A 19,416-nucleotide genomic window follows, 5' to 3' on the forward strand; every position below is an offset into this window, starting at 1 on the left:
CATCACCAAACCAAGACACCAAAAGGGCACTTTGTGGTCATGTTGGCTCTGAAAACTAGTTCCCACATAAGCCTGTCTGCCAGGCCTCTCTGGGGAACAGAGCAGGCTTTTCAGCCCAAAGGAGGACAGGAGGGGAAGCTGGGAAGGTGTGCCACGGGCTGTGTGCCCAGCAGTAGGGCACAGGCCTGAGAAGGGACGCTGAGGGTATAGAGAAGGCAGCCTCGGGCAGAGGGCCAATGGGTGCCTCTTCGCCTCCTCTTTCAGGTCATCCTAACAATTACACTTCTGAGCAGACCCCCAGCTACACCTGAAGATGCATTCAGGAGCCGGAGGACTTGGCTGAATCTATCGCCAGGCCTGCCCTAAAGTCACCACCCTGCAGCAGCTCCAAAAATCCCACTGTGTTGGGCATAGCGGCACATGGCTGTTCAGCCACAAAGGATCCTGAGATGGAAAAATTGTGCAAGCCCAGGGGTTCAAGGCCTGCCTGGGCAACATATAAGACCCTGTCTCTTATTAAAATAAATAAATAAATAAATAAATAAATAAATAAATAAATAACAAAGAAACAAACATCATTGAACTATGTTAGGTTGAATGGGCAGAATGAAGGACCTCACACTACAACTAAAAGTGAACTCCAGGAAGCAGGCCTTTTTGTTTTTGTTTCTGTTTTTGTTTGGTTTTGGTTTTGGTTTTGGTACTGGGATTGAAAGCAGAAGCATATTCTGCCAGACCCCCTTCTTTATGTTCTTTTGTTCTTTTCTTTTCTTTTCTTTTCTTTTTTTCAGTACTAGAGATGGAACCCAGAGGCATTCTACCTGCGAACTACACCCCCAGTCCCATTTCTTATTCTTTATTTTGAAACAAGTTCTCACTGAGATACTAAGGGCCTCACTAAGCAGCTGAGGCTGTCTGCAAATCCGGATCCTCCTGTCTCAGCCTCCCAAATGCTGGGATTACAAGGATGTGCCACCACGCCCAGATTCTTTATGTTATTTTCAAACAGGGTCTAAGTTGTTGAGGCTAACCTTGAACATGCAATCCTCTTGTCTTCGCCTCCCAAGTACTGGGATACAGACATGCACCGCCTTGCCCAGTCCAGGAAGCAGTTTTTAACCAACTCTCTAGGGCAGCTCATTGCCATGGAGGCAGGAAGTTCAGAGACCTCACTTCCTATATCTCAGATTTTTTTTTTTAATGAAAAACTTGGAAACTCCTTCAGCTAAGAGTCAGGTGAGAATGGGTTTCCTAGGATGCTTTCAACCCCAACCATCACACAGGCCCACCCTGGGCAGGCCAGGAATCTTGGAAAGACTGCCTTCTTCGGAACCCATGGTCCCTTTTCTGGCAAGGTCTGGGGGGCAGAGGAAGGGGTAAATAAATATATCAGTCTAGAAGTGACTCGGGAAGAACCGATGCAGAAATCAAACAACAACAAATAAGGCGGATATAAATCCAGATAAAATATTAAAATCATTAAATGGCTGCTGCTCCCTGAAGATTGGGAAAAATGAAGAGAGTTAATTAAAAGCAATCTCCATGCACTGCTGAGCCGGCCAGCCCTGATAAATCAACAGCTGGGGCTGCTGTGGAGGGCAGGCAGGGGCTTCAGGGGGGTGGGCGGGCCAGGGAAGGGGGGTCCACACAGAGATGCTGTGACGGCGAATTGAACACAGTGGCTGGAGTTTCATGTTTTGTTAAATATTTCATGACCGCTAAATAAAGTTGTTCTTAGGAGAGGGAGAAAATGATCGTCTGGGCAAACAGAGAGAGGAGAGGCTGAAAATGAAAAGGTATTGTATGTTTCTTTGCAAACATGCTTGAAGCTGTAATGGCAACATCTCTGATTTTGCCCCCACCTAAGAGGCTTCTGGGATTTTCTCTCTACCTGATCTGCAGAGGTAGATGCCTCTCTGTCTTCTAAAACCTCTCTACAAAAGCTTGGGTTGTGGGTTTTTTTGGTTTTGTTTTTGTTTTTTCTAGGGGAGACAACAATACCAATCAGGGAAAGGGATGAAAGAGAAAAGATAGAAGAGAGAGAGAGAGGAAGTGGAGGTAGAAAAGACCTTCAAATTCTCATTGCTGCTCCATGACAGACTTTTAACACAAAAAAGAAAAGTCAGCAAAAATGATGAGAACTTTTTCTTCTCTTTTTCTTTCTTTCCTTTTTTCCTTTCCTTCCTTCCTTCTTTCTTTAATTCTTTGTTTCCCCTACTTTTTCTGCAGCCAGATAAACTTTTTCATTTTTATTTTAAATGAAAAAACCGCTCAGAATTTTCAGGCCGGATCTAAGTTGAAAAGAAATCGTGATTTTTTTTTAGCAGTGTTTGAAGAGCAGGCCCTTCTCTGTTTGAAGGAAAACCCTGGGTTCTTCCTTCCTTGATGAAAATATAATCAAGAGGAATGATTGGGGGAAAGTGTTTTCTCTCCTCCATAGAACTGGGATTGGAGGGGGAGTGTGTGCATGGGGAAACATAAGGAATTATGCATTTGGATATGCATTTTAATTAGGTGGACAGAAGCAGCCGCCTGTTAATTTTTCTTGCTTGTTTCCACTTAGCATTCATCACAGGCAAAACTACCATAGAGCGCTCCCACGATAATAGATGGTTCTGCATTGGCTAAGTCCTCAGGGAAAATAATTAGCAGGAGAGAATATATTCTCCCCACTCCCACTGCCCCATCTACCCTGCCCTCCCCCATCTCCCCGCTCCCCACCCCCTCCCAGACAACTGGTTTCCCTGGGAGAGGCCTAGGGGAGCAGCCTGCCTCCCTGGTTTGCAGGCACTTACTTTGCCCTGCCAAAGAACAAAGGTCTAGAAGGAGGAAGAGACAGACAGGAGGCCTCAGCAGGAGCAGAGGCTCCCAGGTGCAGGGAGAGAGGCTCCGGAGTGCTCAGTCCACAGGAGCAGGCTGGGAACCACGCTGGCCAGGGTAGGACGGAGGAGGCGGCTCTGAAGTCCGCTGACTGGCAGCAAAGACACGTGCAGAGTTGCTGGGCTAAGCAGCGGATGATGGGAGCATGGGAGCGGGGATGACTTTTTGCTTAATTTGCTTTTGAAAAGTCAAGGATTGTTGTAGCTTTACAGCATTCCCAAGGCCAACAACCGAGGCAGGTAATTCTAAGATCTGAGCACACCAGACGCTCCCCAGACCCACCTTTCTCTAAAGTCCCCATTCTTAACACTGGCCCTCCTTGGTCAACAGTTCGCCCTCCTGGTTTACCAGCGGGTCCGAGCTCCGGCTCACCGGCACCTTCTCTCTCCCTTGGTTATCTTGGGGAGCCACGCCGCAGTTCCCAGGAAAGCAACCATCTGCCCACTAAACTCCTTGTACTGGTTTTGTGGGTAGACGCAGTTCTGGGCTGGCGCGGGGATGAGCATCTCCCTGGAGTTCAGCTCCTCACCTATTTCAAACCCAGAGAGTAGGAAAAGCCCACGGAGATCCCAGGGCAACTGACACCTGGCCGGTGAGTCAGGCTTTGCTTTTCCCAAGAAACAATGATTCGATGTGATACGTAATGCCAGGGACGGCCCGCTTATGTTCATTTTAATCTTTAATGTTTAATAGACTAGGCATCACTGACTCTGAGAAGGCCGTAGTTAGCTATGGAAAAACTTTTGTAGTTCTCCCAGCAACACCACATTTGTAGCTTTCCACCTTCTGAACCATTTTCCTATTTGTTATTTCATTTGGGCCCTTGGGGGGTTAAGCAGGGCAGGGGGGAAGAAAGAAGATGCAGACTCTCCTCTGTGTGAAAAGATAGCCCTGACTCGCTCACTCTTGACTCTCCAGCCCTCCTGTATCCCAGGTGCTCCCTTTCTCCCCCTGTTGCCGGGCAACACACCTCCATCTGGCTAGGGAACCTTCACTCCAAGCATCACCAGGTAACTACCACTGCGCAGCCCCTGGAACCTCTCCAACCCAAACCCTGAATCCTCACAGCAAGAGGGACAGAGCGGGAAGGCAGGCCCTATGGCTGCAAATGGGAGAGGGGAGTCTCCAGGTTTCCTCTGGGTTTGGGTTACCACCACCTCTCCCCCAAAAAAAGAAAACAGCAGTATTGCCAGCTTCAGTGGCACGCATCTGTAATCCCAGTACTTGGGAAGCTGAAACAGGAGGATCACAGATCTGAGGCCAGCCTCAGCAACCTAAGGAGACTCAGCAACTCAGTGAGACCCTGTTTCAAAATAAAAAATAAGAACGGCTAAGGCCTCACTCAGAGGTAAAATGCCCCTGAGTTTTGGTCCCCAATATCCAAAATAATAATAATAATAATAATAATAATAGTATGTCTATAGAGGGAGTAGCAAAGAAGTTGAATTCTTTGCTATTAGCACTGTTCTAAGTTCGTAATATGGGAGACCACATGTATTATCTAGAAATGTGGCCCCTAAATTTTAGAGTCTAAAAATGAGGGAAACCTGGGCATCTACCCCCCCAAAAAAAAGACCATAATAGCTGAAAGGTAGAAATGACCCAAGTGCCCATAAACAAATAAATAAATGTGATACATACATACAATGGCCACAAAAAAGTAATGAAGTTCTGACACATGCTCCAACTTGAAAACACTATGGGAAGTGAAGAAAGCCAGACACGAAGGACAAAGCACAGGAGTCCACTTGGGAAACGCGTGGAACAGGCGAGTTCAGAGACAGGGAGCAGAATGGCGCTTGCTAGGGGTGGTGGGAAGCAGGGATGGGAGGGTTCTGTCAGCTGGCTGCCGGGCTCATGTATTTTATTCTGGTATGGGGGAACAAACCCAAGCTCACACATAAGCACTTGCTCTATCACTGAGTTACAACCCAAGCACAGGAAGTTACTATTTAATAAGTTTATTTAGAATTTCTGTTTGGAATTAGGAAAAAGTTCTAGAAATGATCTGGGCATGGTATCCCATACGTATAATCCCATCTACATCAGAAGGATTACTGAAGAGTAAAATAGGCCAGCCTGGACAACTTAATAAGACCCTGTCTCAAAAATAAAAGTTTAAGGAGGGGCTGGGGATGTGGTTCACTTAGAGCAATTGTGTAGCATGCGTGCGGCCCTGAGTTCAGTCCTCAGGACTGCATACACAAGTAAACAAATAAAAGTGCTAGAAAAAAATAGTGGTGATGATTGCACATTATAAATGTATTCAATGCTGCAGAATTCTATACTTTAAAATGGCTAAAATGGGATAGGTGTGGTGGCACATGCTTTTAATTCTAGTACTTTGGAGGCTGAAACAAGAGGATCACAGATTCAAGGCCAGCATGCAGTAACTTGGTAATACCCTATTTCAAAATAAAATGGGAACTGGCAGATATAAGAGGATTAATTGAACCTTCCCCTCCCCATGTTCAATCCCAAGTACCACAAAAAAAAATGGCTAAAATGGTGTGTTTTATGTTATTCATATCTTACAATTTAAGGAAAATGAAGAAGATGCTTCTTCCTCCTGGAGGTCAGTGTGACTATTTTGTTTTTCCTTTTGGTTTAAGTTTCAGAATTTACACAATGGCTTCTGAGCATTCTCTGGTGGATTTTGCAACCTCATCTTCCTCCTTTAGGCTTAAAAATTGCCAAGGGAGCTTTCGACCAAAGGAAAGCCTGATAATAATCCCTTGATGCAATCTGGAATGTTCCAGAGGCATGTCAATGAAGGAAAGGAAGTAAATTCCAATCTAGACACCGTTGGTACCCACAGGGTCTGACGGCACCCTGTGTCCACTGGGCACCTCGACTTCCTCAGCAGTAACACAGGGTGCCCTAAGGAAGCTCGGTGAGACATCAGTACAGGTCCACTAGCTTCAGCTCACTGAACAGCAGGACCATGCAGCTTCCCAAATGGTAGGGAAATAAGCACTTTATTTTCACAGTTATTAGGATGGTGTCCTGGCAGTGGAGGCCAGAGAGAGAGAGAGAGAGACAGAGACAAGAGAGAGAGACAGAGAGAGAGACAGAGAGAGAGAGAACTGCTAAATGAAATCCAGAGGATGCAAGCATCATTCCCCTTCTCCTTCCAAGTTTTCATTGTTTGTTTGTTCTTTTATTTGTTTTGATATTAGAGATTTCTACTTCTGAACTGTACCCCTAAGTCCTATTTGTATATTTTATTTTAAAACAGGGTCTCACTAAATTGCTGACATTGGCCTCCAATCTGCCATCCTCCTGTCTCAGCCTCCCAAGTGCTGGGATTATAGGCATGCACCCCCACTGGCCCTCTACCAGTCTGGCCTTTTTTCAATATTGGAGATCAAATCCAGCACCTTGCACATGTTAGGCAAACACTCTACCATTAGACTCTGTAACTGTACCCCCTCCCACCCCAACACTCTTAAAAAGGAAAAAGTAAGGACAAATTTTCTCAATGGTTTCAGTATTTTTTTACAACCAAAAAGCATTATCTGAATGCTTTTAAACATCAAAATAGCCGAGCATGGTGGCGCACGCTTGTAATCCCAGCACTTGGGAGGCTGAGACAGGAGGATCGCACAGGTTCGAAGCCAGCCTCAGCTACTTAGTGAGGCTCTCAGCAACTTAGTGAGACCCTGTTTCCAAATAAAATATAAAATAGGTCTGGGAGTATAGCCCGGAGGTAGAATAGCCCCTGGGTTCCACCCCCAGTACCACCAAAAAATAAAATAAAATAAAATAAATAAACATCAAAATAGGCCGACTGGTCTTCCAACTCTTCCTTCCTCTCACCAGTCTCCAGCTGGGAAGCTAATGAGAAGAAAAGCACCCTAAAGCAGAATCAGAGGAAAGGCCTCCTTCTGACCAGCCTGCACCTGGGGCTCCACCTGAGGCCCTGAGAAGGGTAGCAGGTTCCCAAGTGGGAACACCATGCGGAGCCTGGACCAGAAAGGATGAAACTCCAGAAGGATCTTCTTAACTTGACACCCCGTGAGAGCCACACTCTAAAAACAAGAATAAGGGGGTGAGGTTATTAGCTCAGTGGGGTGGTCCTTTGACTAGCATGCACAAGGCCCTGGGTTCCATCTCCAACACCACAAAAATGAAAGAGAAAAAGAGAGAGACAGAGATGGAGAAAGAGGGAGGAAAAAAAAATTCTGGCTACTGTACTCCCTGTCCTAAACAGAAAGAGCCAGAAAGTTTAGAATATTGGTAATCAAGGTACAACTACACACACACACACACACACACACACACACACACACACATGCCCCACACTGGAGATGGAACCCAGGGCCATTCCACCACTGAGCCACATCCCCAGCGCTTTTTCTTATATTATTTGAGGCAGTCTTGCTAAGTTGCCCAGGCTAGCCTCGGTCCTTCTATCCTCCTATCTCAGCCTCCCAAGTAACTAGAATTACGGGCATAGGCCACCGCACCCAGCATCATCCTCATCCTAAAGACAAGGAGTATATAAAACTTGGAGAAGTTCCGCATCCAAGATCACAGCGGAGTTAGCAATGGGACTGGGAGCAGAGCTCAAGGCTCTGGATTCCTCTCCCTGCGTTTTTTCCTCCATTACTCCAAAATCACCAAAGCTACAAAAGGCCAGTCTCTGGTGAGGAATGAACGCTGATGAGGAGCCGGGGCTGAGACTGGGCCGTGTCAACAGCGGGCGAAAGTTTGAGGACAGGAAAGAACTTTCTGGTGGAGTTTTCAACTGCAGAGAACACAAACAGCAGATTTGCCAGGTGAATAACAACAACAAAACTCATCTTTTCACAGCAGCTTGAGCTGACCACAGTCCCTGGCTTCGGGGAGGGAGACGAGGGGGCGAAGGGAGATTAGCCATGTGCCATTATTGTTCCCGAGCCTCAGAACCAGGGCCTGGGTGGTGGACGTCTCAGTGTGGGCTATTTGAACCCCGTTATTAGGAGCTCTGAGCTTAATCCTCTCACCCCTCCCTGCTTTTACACCAGCCCCTGAATTTCAGCTCCAGCTCCCCTCTCATTCCTTGCACTACCCTCCCCAACACGCACGCACGCGCACACACACACACACACACACACACACACACACACAGTACAACTATTCACAAACACACACCCTAGAAAATTCTCCACACTCTGGGTCTCTTCTCCCGCCTTCCTCCCCCACTGACACCTCTTAACCACTGCTTTTAGAACTCCAATGCAAATCACAGGCTTCAAAAACCTTTCCTCGGTGACAGTTTTACGATGCTAGCTCCATTCACCCATATGGTTTGACAGACTGTGAAACACCAGTTACTGGACCAATAAGAAAAACAAATCACAAAAACACCACGATACCTCATCTCTCCTCACACAACTGGGGAACTGGGAGACTTGCAATGGATCGTAATATCGGTCTCTTTCGCAGTTAAACAAACATCTTTCCAGAGGTTCAGACCACACCGTGGTTTTATCCGCTCATCCATCCTCTCCCCTCCCCACCCCCAAGCCACCCTTTATCCTTCCTTGTTAAATACCTTCATATTTAAAGACTATTTAAAACTAGGGTCATGCTTACATAAGATTCCTGATGGAAAATCGCGGCTGGGTAAAAAATATTTCAGTGGTTGCGGGATTTTTTTGGCCAGAGGTTTGCCACACTTGGCTCCCTTTCTGTCTTCTAGTGACTTTCAAAACACTCAAAAACCACGAAAGTTACTTTGCAGAGGTTGGAATAATAAACAGACCTGGGTTCTGATGCCTCCTTATGACCCAGCCCCATAGTCACTACATCCAGCATGGCTGAGCTTCAAAAAATGAAACATCAGCCTCAGTTTCCTCTTTTTTTTTTTTTTTTTTTTTTTTTTTGCAGGACTGGGGATGGAACCCAGGGGCATTCTACCTCTGAGCTACACCCCCTGCCCTATTTTTTATTCTTTATTTTGAAACGGGTCTCACTAAGTTGCAGAGGGCCTCACTAAGTAGTTAAGGCTGGCCGTGAACCTGCGATCCTCCTGTCTCAGCCTCCCAAGTACTGGGATTACAAGCTTGCGCCACTGCGCCTGGCTCAGTTTCCTTTTTTTTTTTTTTTTTTTTTTGTGCATACTCAAAATCAAACGTGCTGAGAGTGGCATTTTATTTTTGCATTGATCTGAGCAGATGGCTCCAAAACAGCTTTAGACATTATGGTATTGCTCAGATGTATCCAGATTCCAACCACCTGTATGATTCCAGCAGTCAGAGAATGAGACATCTCCAATGCACTCGGTCACCTCTGCATTCCAGCCCACCTTTTGGGTGGGGTCGGCCTCCATTCCCATGGCAATCTCGGGTTGTTTGCAGGCTCTGCTATTTTCAGAGGTGGCCCCTATGACAATGCCTCCACCTGGACTCTGGCAGACATTACTCTTCTTTACTGGTATCTCATCAAAACCAGACCTCTATCCCACCGGAAAATAACGTGTACTAATGAGGTTTGGAGAATTGAGGACTTTTTTAGTGTGGCAAGCAAAAGCAGACAGAGAAGGTGGTTCCCAGGCATCTGTTGGCTTCAAATATCTGAAGTTCTTTTTCATAAAGGGCTAAAATGATGTCCATAAAAGGCTACAAGTTCACAAAGTCCCAACCCCACTGCTCTTCACTTAGTACCCACTCACAACCCCCATCCCAACAGAAATAGCCAAGAGATTAGGAGCAGGAATGCAGCCCCTACCTTTCCTCTCTGACAGCTACACTGGCTGCCACAGCAACCGGGAGGTCTGGCCTCTAACGTTCACATGCACAAAAAACCACTTTAGATTAGAATACACTGAATCCAGATCAGAGAATGGATAGAGAGAAGAGTAGCAGTCTCTCTACACTCATGGCCTGCCATCTGACCTTGGCCAAGTAAGCATATTTACTTCTCTCAGACTAGTGTCCTTAATAAAAATAAATAAATAAAAAGAAACAAGAAACAAGAATGTCAACAGATACCTCCACGCAAGGTTAAGTCCTTAAGTCATTAAGCTGGGCACGGTAGCCCATGCTTGTAATCCCAGCATTCAGGAGGCTGAGACCAGAGGATATATGTTCTCTGACTGCCTCAGCTACTTAGTGAGGCCCTCTGAAACTCAGTGAGACTCTGTTTCAAAATAAAGAATAAAAGATAGGGCAGGGGGTGTAGCTCGGAGGTCAAATGCCCCTGTGTTCCATCACCAGACCCCCCACACACACCAAAAAAAAATCCTTTGGGCACAATTATGTGTATGTATAAAGATGACCAGATAGCTTACTTGGTTCATTCCTTATGAATAGTTAACAAGGTAAACCCCTATTGGTTTATATACAATAATTAAATAATAATAACTTCTTTCTAAGCAGGCAGTTATAATAATAGATACATATGTGCATAATCAAGTCTGGCAGAAGGTGGCAGACATTCTCAGTTAAGTACATACAAACCAGGGATTTGAAAACTTACTAAAAGAAAAAGTTGGACCCCGGCGTGGTGGCGCACACTTTGTAATCCCAGCATTTGGAAGGCTGAGATGGGAGGACTGCGGTTCACAGACAGCCTCGGCTACTTAGTGAGGTCCTTTGCAACTTCAGTGAGACCCTGTTTCAAAAAATAAATAAAGAATAAAATATAGGGCTGGAGGTGTCGTTTGGAAGTAGAATGCCCCTGAGCTCCATCCCCAGTATCCCCAAAATAAATAAATAAATAAATAAAAGAAAAAGTTGTAGCCGGGCGTGGTGGCCCACACTTGTAATCCTAGTACTTGGGAGGCTGAGACAGAAGGATCACAGGTTCAAGAACAGCCTCAACAACTTGGTGAGGCCCTCTGCAACTTAGTGAGACCCTGTTTACAAATAAGAAAGAAAATCGGGATAGGGGTTTAGCTCAGAGGTAGAATGCATCTGAGTTGAATCCCGAGTGCCACAAAAATAAAATAAAAAGTTGTTTAAAATCTGTTCGTAGATTTGAGGAAGGTGGTTTACCTGAACTAGAATATTAAGATTAGGATTCTATTAAAAGCATTGTTTCCTAGGTGTGCAGAAATCAACCAGACTACCGCATGTTGTGTGACTAACTTACAGACCTTTATTGACTCCATATTTATGTTGTCTCCAGGGTTCATTTTGCTGTATGGCCCTTACTTGCCTGTGGATGTAGGAAATGAGGGTGACTCACACGTCCTCACTCAGATAATGTAGCTGCTAAATTAAATAACGTGCAACACACATTTACACATCATACATGTCCATCAGTGCTTTTAAAATTCTATTTGTCCAGATGTGACTGCTGGGTCGTATGGCCACCTGCCGCGCCCCCTTTGTGATCTGATTAGTCCAAGCAGCTCCTGTTTCTGCCTCCAACACCCTGTTGGGCAGTAATAAGATGTTAAAGGCGACAACAGAGAGAGAAGCCAGGCTGTCAGCTTCAGAGAGGAAGGGGGAGAAGGGTAAAGAAGAAGAAAAAAAAGAGGGGGAGTGAAGGGGAGATCAAAGACAGCCAGGAAGAAAGCCAACTGCTAAGAAAGGAAAGTAGCTTCAGGAGCTTGGGGCCCTAAGGAAGACCCCAAAGCAAAGAGATTCAAATCGGGCCATCCAGTTGCCCCCAGCTAACTGAATTATTGAATGTCCCATATGGAAAAAGCTGGTATCATGAAAAATTATAAGCAGAGCCCCACATAGGTGTTTCAGGAAATCTGGGCTTGTTTCTTCCCAGCGCTATCTCCACTTTGTCCCCTAGTCCAAGAGGGAACCTTTGTGTTGCCAGTTTCTGTAGGGGGCGACTGTAGTGTTAGTTTTTGTCTTAGTTTTGTTTTATTTTTTTTAAGGAGGGGGAGAGAGACTCAAAATGCACACAGAGAAAATGCTAATGTCGTTGAGCTCCGTCTCATTGTCAAGAGGGACCCGGGAGGATAAAAACACAGCTCTCCAAACCCTCCTCCCCACAGCACATCCATCCCTTCGGCTTGGTGTGTCTCTGCGCTTTGTTCTAATTTATCCCATGCATAATTTATTCACGTGTGTTTTGTTTCCTGATCAGCAACTTCTAAAAACAAATGAAATGTATAAGATGTTTTATTAACCAAATTGCTTAAAAAAATAAAAGCAGCTGGTATTGGTCTTCCAATAACAACGTGTGTGCCCCTGCCTATGTAGTTTTAAAACCGTCCAGGGTGTTAGAAGCTCGGCTGGGGGCAGGGGAGGTAATTGTTGACACCCCTCACCCCCAGGGATGGGGGCTGGGATGCAAAAGGGGGCTGCTAATTATAAATGACCGCTCAATTCCCACCTAGAAAAAGCAGGAAGAAATGTTGTGTGAGTGCTAGCGTGCACCAGTGCAGAATTAAACATTTATCACATTGAGACTGTTTCTAAATATACAAAGTACAATTCAGAACTATTTCTACTAACAGCCGGAATTTGGCCACCTTCTTCCCGCTTCTCGGTCCCTTTCCCCACCCTCCCCATACACGCACCCTTCTACGGTCCAAAAAAAAAGAAAAAAAAATCAAAGTGGAGCGAGCAAGGGAACCCTGAAGCCGAGAGGTGTTGCGCCTGCTCGCGCGTCAAGCCGACTCCGGGGCAACAAGGGTATGGCTTTCCCAATGGGAAACCCGGCGCACGTGTGAAATAGATCTCCCTAACCTGAGTTTACCAGGTGGCATCAGCCCGGCTGTATGATTTGATCTGGAAATGGGGAAATTGCAAATCAGCTGCGGATTCCGTAGAAACTCACAGCATCAGCGATGTGGCAGCGCGAGCGGCCGGGAGCGAGGATGCGGCGAAGTTACGCCCATTTATTCGGCCGTACAACATTTTCTTTCTTGGGAGAAACGCTGCGATGTTCAAGCGCGCTGTATCTGAGCTTTCAAACGAGAGCTGGCGTCGGGAGGTCCTCTCCGATCAACCACAGCGTCCAGTGTCCTCCGATACTCCGGGGTCTGGGGCACTCACTCCTTCCCCGGTCCCTTAGCGCTCGCTGGTGGGAGATGCAAGGTGTAAACACGCCCGACGCTCCCGGAGCGATCCCGGGCGTCAGGGGCGCCCTCTGCCGTCCCAGAGCGGACCTGGTTTTCAACTCCTGGAGAAGCCCGGGGTTCGCACGCGGATGCGCGGAGTTAAAAGAACCGGGGTCGACCACCGCCACACACCGGCGAGAATCGGGCACGAAACGCGCATCCGCCGCCCCCCGCCCGAGGCTCCCATCCCCGCGGGGAAGTCCTGGTCCCCGGGGCGCGGCGCGGCGCGGCGCGGGGGGAGCCTCCCTCGGACACCCCTGCCACGAGCTCCCTGGTGGAGAGACCGCGGCTCTGCGAGGCCGCCCCGGGCTCCGGTCGCCAGCGGACTTGGCGGCTTCACAGTCCCACCGCCTGGAAGGCGGGCGGGCGGGAATTGGCGGCCGGAGCCGGGCACTGGCCGCCATCCTCGCCCGCCCGGCCCCCGCGCCCCGGACCCGCGTCCGCCCCGAGTCCCCCCAGGCGGCGGGAGGCACCTGCCCCGGCCCGCCGCGGTCTCCTCCCCGAGGAGGCGACTGCACGGTTCAGAAGACCTCGGCTCTGCTGCCTCCAACGCGCCAAGTTAACCCGAGTCGTCCATTCGCCACGGCCGTCCTCCCGCAAATGCGCAGACACACCGGGGCGCCCGGAGCGCCCCCGGGACCCAGGGCTGCCGGGCCCCCGGGCTCCCGGGACCCTCCCAACTCCGGGAGCTCGCACAAACTCCCCGCGAGGGCTGGGGAGGCGGAGCGCCCGCCAACTCCGGGCCGCCGCGCTCGCCCGCTCGCCCCGGCACGCGGACCCGGCGGGGCCGGGGGCTTGGGCTCCCGGGGGCCGGGCTCGGCCGAGTGCGCCCCGCCGCCCCGCCGCGCTCGGCCCCCGCCCGGCCGCCCCCCAGCCGCACTCGGCCCCGGCGAGGCGCGGACCCCAGGGACCGCCGGTCCCCGAGCTGCCCGCGACCCCCGGAGCCCGGGAGCGCCGAGCGCCGCGATCCCCCGCAGGGGACCCCCGCCTCGCCCCGCGCCTCGCTCCGCCAAGGAAGCAAAACACAAATGTAACAATTTTTTTTGTTGTTAATTGCATCTCTCTCCTGACATTTCTGCGCGCTGGGAGGTAAAAAAAAAAAAAAAATGAAGAAGTAAGAGCAGAAAGAAAAGAGAGAAGCCCCGCCGCAGCTGGAGGCGCCTGCCAGCGCCGAGCCTCCGCAGCGCTCCGCACGCAGAAGGCGCCTTTTTTTTCATATTGAAACCACGCGGAATATGTACATTTTTTAGTCTTACTTACGCTTTCAGGGGGTTGTGAATGACAGTCGCCATTTTGCTACAATGTAACAGAATATTGTCTGTCTCAGAGTTCTAAAGGTTCGCTCAGGGGAAGCGGCGGGCCAATCAGAGCACGGGATACCGGCCCGCCGGCCAATCGGCGCGGCTGGTCGCCAGATGGGCGGAGCCTGCGCGGTGGTAGTTATTAGGGGAGCTGTCAAAGCCCAGAGGTCACTCCCTTTTGTAGAGCCCGAGAGCGAGCAGGTCTTAAAGGGGCAGTACCTCACTAGCAGCTCTTTTTCCGACTGGACGAGTGGAAACGCACGGCAGAGTGTTGTAGCTTGATTTTTGAGTCCCTACTTTTCTAAACAACTGCAGAGTTTGCGCTCCGGGACAAAAATATTTACGTATTGCCCACAAACCATTGAATCCCATTCATTAGCTTTGGGCTTTGCATTATCACCGTTTTTAATCCCCCGAAGGGTAAATCTCCGTGTTCCAGTGCAAAAGTTGGAAGGCTGCCGTTTCCGCTAACAAATTACTCCACGTGCCCTGCAGTTTGCTAATGCTCTGGGTCCTGCAGCTTTTTAATATTCCCGTTCCCAAAGTGTTTTCTTTATCTCCGCCACCTTCCTCTCTCCATTTCTTGGAACTGCTGCCACTGTTCCTGGCGACTCCAGGACAGCAACTCCCCTCCCCCTGGAATGTCTCAATGTCAGGCTGGCTTCCCTGTGCAGCCCGGGCTTTCGTTACATAATGCACGGTGGTCTCAGCGCCGCGTCCCGCTACCACCCTCACCAGAAACTTCCGAAACGACCCATCCGACTCCCGCTGGAGAAGCGGGTGGGGGCTGGCGCAGTGACCTTTAGACGGAGGGGTAGGGAAGATTTCAGGCTACTTTTGGAAACGCTCTCTGCTACTAGAAAAGCCAGTAACTAAGCAGAAGTTGTAAACCTGGACTGGGTGTCGCCAGGGTCTCTCTCCGGGAGTGGCACTCAGGATCCTGCCGGCACCACCTTCCACTACTTAGATAGAAGGTGGAAAGAATTTGCTAATGAACAATCCTATGTGACCCCAGGCATCCAGAGAGCCTGGATCCACTTGAAGTCGGTGTGAACTCTTCACTGGCGACCCCTTGACACATTTGGGAGACTTCTGCGAAGTCAGGCTTCCACAGGGCGCCGGGAATCTCCGGGTGGATGGAACCGCACTAAATCACCAAGAGGGCAGGGGCCTCGTTAGCATATAGAAGTCTGGCCACCATCCCAAAGCTGTTTAATCAGGTCAACTAGCTAACATCGTGGGGGAGGGGTAAAAGGGAGAGGAGGTGCCAAAGTGCCAGATCTTCACAGCCCTGCCATCCCAGTTCCTTTTGCAATGAATAAAATAAAATAAAAAGCACTCCAGACCTTCCACAGTTCAGCTGTATACACTGAGTGGCAAATGAGCAGAACGAGGCTGAGTTAATATGATTGTAACAGGCTTGAAAGGTTTAACCCTTCCTGTAACAGAGTCAAGTTCTATACATTTGTTTGTAAACCCTTTGTGTAAAAAAAAAAATTTTTTTTTTTTTTTTGGTACTGGGGATGGAACCCATGGGCATTCTACCTCTGAGCTACATCTCCAGCTCTGTTTTTTGTTATTCTTTATTTGAAACCGTCTTACTGAGTTGCAACGGGCCTCACTAAGTAGCTGAGGCTGGCTTCCAACCTGAATGATCCTTCTGTCTCAGCCTCCAACATGCTGGGATTACAAGCGTGCGCCGCCATGCCCAGCTTTGTATAGAATCTACACAGACTACAGCTTGAAAAACTTATCTTCAGCCAGGCGCGGTGGCGCACGCTTGTAATCTCAGCATGTGGGAGGCTGAGACAGGAGGATCACAGTTCATGCTCAGCTCCAGCTACTTAGTGAGGCCCTTTGCCACTCAGTGAGACCCTGTTTCAAAATAAAGAATAAAAAATATATAGGGCTGGAGGTGTAGCTCAGTACCACAAAAAAGAGATATATTTGTTTCTATAAAGTTTGAAAAACACTTCCTCAATTTACCAAGGGATTGATTCCAAAGTCTATACTTTGCCTGGGATAGGCCTGACATTATTTAAAAAAAAAAAAAGCAAGCACCACATTTTGACACAAGAAGTGGGTGTTTGCATCAGTCAGAACTCCCACCAACCTCTGAGAAGCACAGCAATTCACACTGGGAAACAACAACAGAGTTTAATATATGCAGCTAAAAAAAGGAAATAGGAAATGTAGAGGCTGCTTTGAACAAGGCTTACAAATTTAATGGAAAAACAAAATTTATATTGCATATTATAGAAAAATGCATACTCTAAGAATGTACATATCTTTTATGGTATTGAGGCCCCAATGCAGAAACCAGCATGATCTCTAACAACCTGGCAGATTGGTGGTAGAGAGCATGTACCCAGGATTCAATCCCCAGCACAAGGTTTTTAAAAAAAGATGGGGGGGGGGGGCTGGCAGATCAGATCTTTCTTCACTTTAAGAAATTTTAACACAGAACTTCTTTTTTCTTCTGTGTGTGTGTGTGTGTGTGTGTGTGTGTGTGTGTACGTGTGGTACTGGGGATGGAACTTAGGGCCCTTCTAACTCCAGGCTATACCCCTAGACCTATTTTTTTTAATATTTTTACTTGGAAACAGATTTCTCACTAAGTTGCTGAGAGCCTCACTAAGTAGCTGAGGCTGGCTTCGAACCTGCAGGATCCTCCTGTCTCAGCCTCCCAAGTAATGGGATTACAAGTGTGTACCACCACAATAATAAACTTTTTTTTTTTTTTGTGGTACTGGGCATGGAACCCAGGTCTCACTAAGTTGCTATGAGTCTCACTAAGTAGCTGAGACTGGCTTCAAACTTGTGGCAACCTCCTGTCTCAGCTTCCCAAATACTGGGATTACAAGCGTGCGCCACCACATCTGGCTAATTATATAAACTTTTTTAAAGTAGGATAGTTTTCCAGGCATGGTGGCGCACGCTTGTAATGCCTGCGCTTCGGAGGCTGAAACAGGAGTATCACGAAGGTTCGAAGCTAGCTGGGGCTGGCTTAAGAGACCCTGTTTCCAAATAAAATATAAAAAATAGGTCTGGGAGTGTAGCCCGGAGGTAGAAGAACCTTGGATTCCATCCCCAGTACTACCACCAAAAAAAAAAAGTAGGATAGCGTTGCTTTTTATAACCAGATGGAATGTCACTTTTTGGGGGTCTGGAGATGGAACCCAGGGGCATTTGACCTTCGAGCTACACCCCCTGCCCTATTTTTTATTCTTTATTTTGAAACCGGGTCTCACTGAGTTGTGGATGGCCTCACTAAGTAGCTGAGGCTGTCCGCGAACTGCGATCCTCCAGGTCTCAGCCTCCCGAATGCTGGGATTACAAGCGTGCGCCACCACACCTGGCTGGCATGTTACTTTTACTGTCAATTCAAGTATGACTTTTAAATTCACCCTTTGACAATTCTGAGACATTAAAAAGTTCTTATCTTAACTTCTGTTTTTATATCATAGATCAAAACCACACAAATTTTCTTGCCAAAATGCTCAAAAGCCAGTGAGTTAGAGTTAACATATTTAAATGATACAGAAAACCAGGTATCATGGCTCATGCTTGTAATCCCAGTAGTTGGGAGGCTAAGACAGGAGGATCACAAATTCCACAGATTCGGGGCCAGCCTCAGCTACTTAATGAGGCCCTCCACAACTTAGTGAGACCCTGTTTCAAATTAAAGAATAAAAAATTGAGCTGATGTGTAGCTCAGAGGTAGAATGCCCCTGGGTTCAATCCCCAGCACCACAAAATTAATAATAATAATAATAATAATAATAATAATAATAATAATAATTTTTATATTGATCAGATTTTGAAATTAAGATCTTTTGGATTTCCTGGGTGAAATAAAACTAATTTCACCTATTCCTTTTTACTATTTTTTAAAAATGTGGTAATAGAGCCGGGCATGCTTGTAATCCCAGCATTTGGGAGGCTGAGACCAGAGGATCACAGTTCGCGGACAGCCTCAGCTACTTAGTGAGGCCCTCTGCAACTCAGTGAGACCTGGTTTCAAAATAAAGAAAAATAGGGCAGGGGGTGTAGCTCGGAGGTCGAATGCCCCTGGGTTCCATCCCCAGACCCACAAAAAAAAAAAAACCAACCAAATAAAATGTGGTAATAGAATACTTAAATTATACATGTGGCTCTGGTTGTTTATTTGTTTCCTTTGTGGTATTAGAAATTGAACCCAAAGGCATTCTACCTCCAAACTATACCCCCACCCCATTTTTATTTTATTTTTATTTTTATTTTGAAACAGGGTCTTTCTAGGTTGCTGAGAGTCTCACTACTTGCTGAGGCTGTCCTCAAACCTGAGATTCTCCTGTCTCAGCCTCCCAAGTACTGAGATTACAGGTATGCACCACCACACCTGGATCCGGGTTGTATTTTTCTTTTTTTTAGTACTGGGATGAAACAACCAAGGGGCATTCTAACTCCAAACTATACCCAGCCCTATTTTTTATTTTTTATTTTGAAACAGGGTCTCACTGAGTTTGCAAAGGGCCTCACTAAGTAGTAGCTGAGGCTGTCCTCGAACCGAGATCCTCCTGTCTCGGCCTCCTAAATGCTGGGGTTACAAGTGTGCACCACCATACCTAGCTCTGGGTTCTATTTTTATTGTTCAGCATTGCACCAGGCAGTGTGTGTGATCAGAGAATAAAGCACAGAGCTCAATCACGTTAGTTCGTCCCGTGTAGCATCTCTGATTCAGCCTTGATATCAGTTAGCAAAACTCCCTAGTCCAGCAGAAGTAAGTGTCGAATGCCACCCATCTAAAACAACATTTATTTAAGCCAGGCGTGGTGACACATGCTTGTAATCCCAGTAGTTGGGAGGCGAGATAAGAGGATCCGGTTAGCAGCCAGCCTCAGCTACTTAGTGAGGCCCTCCGCAACTTAGTAAGACCCTGTTTCAAAATAAAGAATAAAAAATAGGGCTGGGGGTGTAGCTCAGAAGTAGAATGCCCCTGTGTTCCATCCCCAGCACTACAAAAAAAAAAAAAAAAAAAGAAGAATGGGGCCTGGGGCTGGGGAGGCAGCTCAGTGGTGCAGCACTTGCCTAGCATGTGTGAAGCCCTGGGTTTGATCCCCAGCACCACACACACACACACACACACACACACACACACACACACACACACACACAAAACGCAGCCTGGTTTTCTCTTGCCTTGGATGTAGGCAGAAGGGTTCTCACTCTCGCCACAGT

General features: G+C 47.6%; 1 protein-coding gene across 3 annotated transcripts in view; it reads right to left on the reverse strand.

The window, feature by feature from the left end:
* DPF3 (double PHD fingers 3) overlaps positions 1-14,187 on the reverse strand; it is a gene marked incomplete at both ends in the record, with an annotated part of 278,709 nt that extends 264,522 nt beyond the window's left edge. For all 3 annotated transcript variants that reach the window (XM_080707328.1, XM_080707330.1, XM_080707329.1), the window contains one exon: positions 14,156-14,187. In XM_080707328.1, coding sequence (XP_080563454.1) covers positions 14,156-14,187 — 32 coding nt within the window. The remainder of the gene's footprint in view (positions 1-14,155) is intronic.
* Positions 14,188-19,416: the final 5,229 nt, after the last annotated feature.

The sequence above is a fragment of the Muscardinus avellanarius genome (genome assembly GCF_963383645.1).
Source record: "Muscardinus avellanarius genome assembly, chromosome: 12".
Classification (NCBI taxonomy): domain Eukaryota; kingdom Metazoa; phylum Chordata; class Mammalia; order Rodentia; family Gliridae; genus Muscardinus; species Muscardinus avellanarius.